The following is a 6,119-nucleotide window of genomic DNA, read 5'->3' as shown; positions in this document are numbered from 1 at the left end:
CTTAGCAGCATATCATAGTCCAAAACTTTATCCATGAAAGCTTATTTCTTCTTTTCTTAGATTCTTCATGCATACAGCTCTGTGCACTTAACTGACTTGCTGTATCAAACTTTGCACGATCTCATAGCGATGCAGTCGTCTTGTTCGGGAGCATGATGGTTTTACTTAATGTAATGGCTATCTTTGTTTCTTCTTGGAGTTCTCTATTTCTCTTATATCTAAAATAAGAGTCTGGATGGACAAGAGGCTGTTTTACGCGTCGGTTTGTGCAACAACGACGGTAAAACCATCGTGTCGCTCCGCCATTCGCTTACTTTATTTCTCACAAAAGTTTCACAACAAAAGCACCATATCCTTTTCAGGCTTTTCAAAATAAAACATGTAATAACTATAAATGGCGCTAACAGTCTTCTTTGCACAGAAACCTTAAAGGTTTCTAAAAGACTTTAGTGAATGAAGCATTAAAACATTTTCCAGCAAATATTTCTGAATATAAAATAAAAGGTTAATTTAATGCCAGCACAGGCGAGGCAGCAGAGGGCAGCCACTCCACAGTAAGGTTTTTGGGCACATTTCTCATGTGGGGTTGAACCAAATTAAAAGAAATCAAAGCAAGACAGCAGGGTTCCGGTTGACATCCCCGCCAAGACGACAGGAAGCTGCGAGGGGAAAACAACCTGCAGCCTGCTGCTCTCAGGCTCTGGGGACCGGGAGTGACCAGCTGCCACCAGCCTGGGCTGAGGGCCTTAAATTTTTGCTCACACTGTGAACGTATGTCAGGGTGGAGGAAGATAAAGCAGTCACAGGAGGAAAAGACAGGAAGACACTTCTGCTGTCAGCTGATGTCTGTTTTACACTCGGCAGTGTTATACCTTATAACGATGGCCTAATTAAAAAATAAAAGGTCTTATAATGTAGAAATAAAAATGAACTATTTAGGAACAGTGGACATGTAATAAAAGCAGTGAATCAGTCTTTGACTTGAAGGCAAAAGCGAATTGATTTTCTTGGCTTGAGTGTGTCTGTGTACTTATACAGGGTACAGGTGCATCTCCTCTTATCTGGTACACCTACCTGGTGTATACCTACAGGCTGCAGGAAGGATATGATGAGTCAACATCCAGTGTCTAAAGTCAAATAAAAATAATGAAGCTTAATAAACTAACGCACACCTCCGAGGCTTTCATCATTTTCATATTTGAACTATAATCACAAGTTCAGCTATCAGAGCTCAAAACAAAAGACTTATAGACAGAGAGCAGCTTTAATATCAAAACACTTTATTTTACATACAAACAGTATCTTACAGCACATTTTTATTCATGTACACAAATGAGGAATGGAGTTAAGTTTGTAAAGGAAGCGCTAGGAAAGCAGCACCATCTGCTGGTGGGAAAAGGCTACTGCTGCTTTAGGATCGCGCTCGGTGCTGGAGAAGACTCTCTACTTCCATCCTTGGCAGGTTTCGCTCACAGAGTTCAAGCTAAACAAGTCTGAACGCAGAAATGACCTCAGGAGTCGTTGGGGAGGCCAAACAGTTTGACGGTGCCCGCCTCCCGGTTGTTGTCGTACTTGCCCTCCTTGTCATCGCAGGCGTAGGCCAGCAGGGGCCTCTTTGGGTGCCAGGCGACTGTGAAGGTTGGAGAGTCACACTGAACTTCCCAAAGCTTCTCTCCTACAACACGAGGAGAAGACGGAGAATGTGTTTAATGCTTAGTAAAAAAATATATATATTTCAAATTTACAGCTCCAAACTGTCTCACTGACCCGTTTCCACCTCAGCGATGTCTATGAAGTGATCCTCGGAGGCCGAGGCTAGCATCTTGCCATCGTGGCTGAAGCTCAGAGTCCTCACTGGCCAGTCCAGTCTGCACCATCAGAGCGATAAAAGAAAGAAACTCTGAGATCCAGAATAACCTTAGAGTCATAACGGCACATTTCTATTCCACGATAAAGATGTGATCCATGATGTGTTTTTATTTATTTTTTTAAAAGACCATTACTGTAATTATCTCATGAAACCTAAAACTCTGAAAATAAACCGTCTCTGACCTGGAGAAGCAGCGGACACACACCAGCTCCTCCACGTCCCACAGGCTGACCAACGCATCAGCACTTCCTGTGGCAAAGTACTTCCCTGTGGGGTCAAACTTGATGCAGATGCAGTTGGACGGGTGGGCATTGATAGACTGGATGGGCTTCAACTCTGGATAACTGCGAAAAAACCCAGGTGTTTCAGAGGAGTCCACGTGGCTCGTGCACAGGTCAGGAAAAACGTGAGTCAGTGTAAAATACCTTCAGACCTTTAGTTATTGTTGACCTGCAGTGTTTGCGTGTTCATTTCAAAGACAGAATTAGGAGCAGATAGAAAAGTTCCTCTGTTTTCTAATAATGCAAAAACACATTTTAAAGCCAAATCACAATGAAGTGGCGACCATTCCAGCCAGATCTGGGATCAGCTTGTTGACATTTTCTCACCTTGATTTGAAAAAAGAAAAATCAAACTCCCCAACCTTTAGTTGTACACTTTCACTCAGCAGCTAGCCTGTGTTGGTGTGTGAGAAGCGACGGAGAACATGACGCTCAGCTTTTCATGAACATGCATGTCAGGAATGAACGTGAGCAGAAATCTGCTCCGTACCTCAGAATATTGATGCAGCCGTTTCCGTTGGTGAGGAAGAACATGTCGTTGTCGTTGTTCCACGAGATCTCATTCACCTCAAACTTGAACTGCTCTTCTGCCTTGGAGCGGTGCGTCTTGGCATCGATGAAAGTCACCACGTCATCTTTGTTCCCCACGGCAATGGTTTGACCATCCGGGCTCCAGCAGATGTTGATGTTTTCACCTTTAGACAAAGATTCAGTTTTGATGACACAGTGATGAGCGAGGTTTAAAGAAGGGTCATGACTCCTGTACGGGTGGGCATTTTGAATGACCGATACAAAAGTGCCCGCTATCATCCCAGCAGACTTTCCTCAGACGGTGAGACTATTGTATCTTTGAATAACCAGAAGGTTTTTTGTATTCATTTAAATTTTTGGGGGCTGACCAGCTGCACAGAGACGTTGTTTGTTCAAAGAACTGGTTACAACTCGCTGTCTAATGTAACCATGAATGAAGGAATAATTGTATTTTACTATGCTTTACTTATGACTTCATAATCTGGGAAGCTCGACTCACTAAACATCTTTGGCGCTTTACTGAAGTCTATAACTCACAATGGTTTATGTCAGTGCCTTTTCAAGAGTCTCTTCACCATCTAGTCACAGTAAGCAGCGCTGCAGCTAAGAGCGCAGGTAGCTCATTCAGCATTAATGCAAGCTGTGTGTTTAGAGGATAACATCAGACAAACAAGCCTTACAGAAGTCTGTATGACAATTATTTTTAATGAGATTTGAAGGATGTTCAAATTACAGAAGCTTCCCGGGAGAAACCACCTGGAAAAAATGAATCAGCAGGTACGGACTCATGAATTCACCATGAACAGGTGACTCTGTAACGTTCTGATTAACAAATTTGGATGATGTCATCATACTCGGACTGTTTGCTATTTTCATGATTTTGTTTCATGCTGAACGAACATCCGGTTTAAAGAAGTGGAATCTTTCAAAGCCTTTGAGCATAAGCACTCAAAAATACTTAGGATTACTTTTAATCTTAATCTAAAATCTTCAACTGTCAATAGTAAATGCCCAATTACAATCAAATCAGACTCTACAATGTTAACAAACTGACATAAATATACAGATGGGGTCATAAAGGATCCCAGTCAGTTACCTGAATCAGTCAGCTTCTATCAGCTACAATAACTCCCAAAGAGAAAATGCAGGCAAACAGCAGCAACCTGAGGTCAGTACTAGCTGCTGACTCTGTTCGCCACAAAAACCAAGAGCCTACCCTTCGTGTTGACGGTGGCGATGCATTTGGTGGTGCGTACATCCCAGATGCGGATGGTTTTGTCTCCGGACGCCGTGACAAACAGATCCGGGTTGGTGGGATGCCAGCAGAGCTGATCCACGCTGTCACTGTGACCTCTGTAGTTGTTCTCTTTCACCTGCAGACAAACATCACATGTATCAGGCATCCATCGTGTGCCACTTTACAGAGCACATCCACAAGCAGCCCAGCAAGACGATCACCTGTAAAGTTTTCTCTTAGAAATATGACTCAGATTATCTTGCATACCACACTTTGTGGAAAGGAAAAAAAAATTAGCATCCCTCAAGTTATAATTTAAACTTGAGGGCTGTGACTTTAACTTTCTGATTTGATCATGTCTCTTTACATAAATATGAAAGTTTATCAATTTGGGCATTTCAGTGATAAAAATACTAATCAGTAAACATATACGTAATTAAAATGAATAAAAAATTAAGTAGAAAGCTGGGCTGCAGACGGAGCTTATAGGTTTCTGCTTAATGACGTAAATTCCTAAATAACTACAAGGCTGTTCAGTTAGTGGCAGTTATTGAGTGATGGGGATTATCCAGGGGGCCGTGTTTTTTGTGACAGTCGGCTCTCTAACGTCCAACATTCATTCATTCACGGTAGCGAGCTAACCAGGCTAACGCTAGCATACTAGCAACATGCCGCTATGTGACTCACCAAACGGTCCTTTTCCAGCACGAAGACGCTCGCTGTTTTATCAAAGGACCCGGAGGCCAGCCTCCTGCCATCACAGCTCCACGCCACCGAGTGAACTTTAGCCGTATGAGCGGCGAATTCGCGGCTTTTGTTGTTATTTTTAAAGCTCTCCTGCATCTCTTGGAAATACTGCGACGCCATCTTGGATTCCTACGTAACAACAGTGGCCGCCGACTGTAGGTGGGTTTAAGGGAGCCTGCGCGCCATCTGGTGGTTCGGAGGGGACCGACACTTGTTTACTTTGCTCAGACGGTTAACTTTATAAAAGGTCCTGTAACCGTCCTGTAACATAAATACATTCAGAAAACAACAGTAGAAAAGAAGTATGTGTAAATCCATCTTATCTGTATTTTTTAATGCAAGGAATAAAATATTTAAATCGTTCTAAATACCAAATGAAAAGGCCTTATTATTGCAGGATATTGCTCATAAGAATGATTAATCAGTCAAATTAGAAACAGAAAAGTTAAAGTTATCCATTTAAAAGAATATATAAGAAATCTCAAACTGTGACATCATTTATTTGAATTGATATGCATTTTCTAACAACTAAAACCAACACAAGAAAAACATAAAGCCAGACTTCACCTTGAAGAAATTTCAGCTGCATAAACCTTATGAATGAATTTAAACAGGTTTCGTTGAGCTTTGGGGAAATGGGCTATTTAAGAAATTTAGAATGAGCATCATCCATCATTTACAAACTGTCAGATCCTCGTTTCTGTATGACAGTAAAATATGAAACAGTTCAGAGCTCAGTCAGTGATCTTCAGTTTAAATCCCAGAAAACAAAAAGTACTTCAGCTTCATTGTATTGTTTCTATCATTATTAATAATGTGGAATGCATAACATGACACAATCCATGCACAACACACTGCATGTTTAATCAGTCAAATTAGAAACAGTCTGGTTTGCAGCTTATGTGCATTTAATGTGCTACAGCTGATAGAGTTTTATCATACAGTTTAAAGTGGGTTAATCTATACATCAAAGTTTTTTTTGTGACTATTTGTGGAAGAACTGGAAAGAAGTGGCACGATCTGCTTTTAGGTAAATCATTGTGAAATATTTTGCTTTTATTTTCTTCAATTTTTTCCTTCCTTTTGTAAATTCATGCAGAAAAAAATGCTTTACTATCTCTCATTTTCTAAAGAAAATACAGCAGTTCTTTGCACATAGGCCTACGTGAACATCAACAGCGTGATAGGTTTGAGTACAAAAATAAATCCACTGATTGTGCAGGGGGAGATTTTTATGCCCTTTGAACTTTACATCATCTTTTCTGACATATATCAGATGTTGGTCTATGACTTTAAGATTCAGTGGCAGTAACGCTGTCACTCAAAGTAATGCTATATGTTCATATTACCACACATGTGATCTTTGACTCGGCACACATTCATTATATCTTTCAATGATGTAACCAATGCAAGTTTCCAAATTCATTGTTGAAATAAAGACAGAAATCTCTCG

General features: G+C 40.9%; 1 protein-coding gene across 1 annotated transcript; it reads right to left on the bottom strand.

Annotated features, from left to right (window-relative positions):
- Positions 1 to 1,263: 1,263 nt before the first annotated feature.
- Positions 1,264 to 4,821, bottom strand: thoc3 (THO complex 3). The gene is made up of 6 exons (XM_026184922.2): positions 4,607 to 4,821; positions 3,899 to 4,055; positions 2,642 to 2,846; positions 2,053 to 2,214; positions 1,768 to 1,868; positions 1,264 to 1,675 (listed from the first exon to the last, which is right to left on the bottom strand). Exons 1-6 carry the CDS (start codon positions 4,784 to 4,786, stop codon positions 1,512 to 1,514), a joined length of 969 nt encoding a protein of 322 aa, XP_026040707.1. The 5' UTR covers positions 4,787 to 4,821; the 3' UTR covers positions 1,264 to 1,511.
- Positions 4,822 to 6,119: the final 1,298 nt, after the last annotated feature.

The sequence above is a fragment of the Astatotilapia calliptera genome, chromosome 2 (assembly GCF_964374335.1).
Source record: "Astatotilapia calliptera chromosome 2, fAstCal68.1, whole genome shotgun sequence".
NCBI classification, from domain to species: Eukaryota; Metazoa; Chordata; class Actinopteri; order Cichliformes; family Cichlidae; genus Astatotilapia; species Astatotilapia calliptera.
The sequence above is the reverse complement of the archived record's forward strand: the minus strand, read 5'-3'. Positions and strand labels throughout refer to the sequence as shown.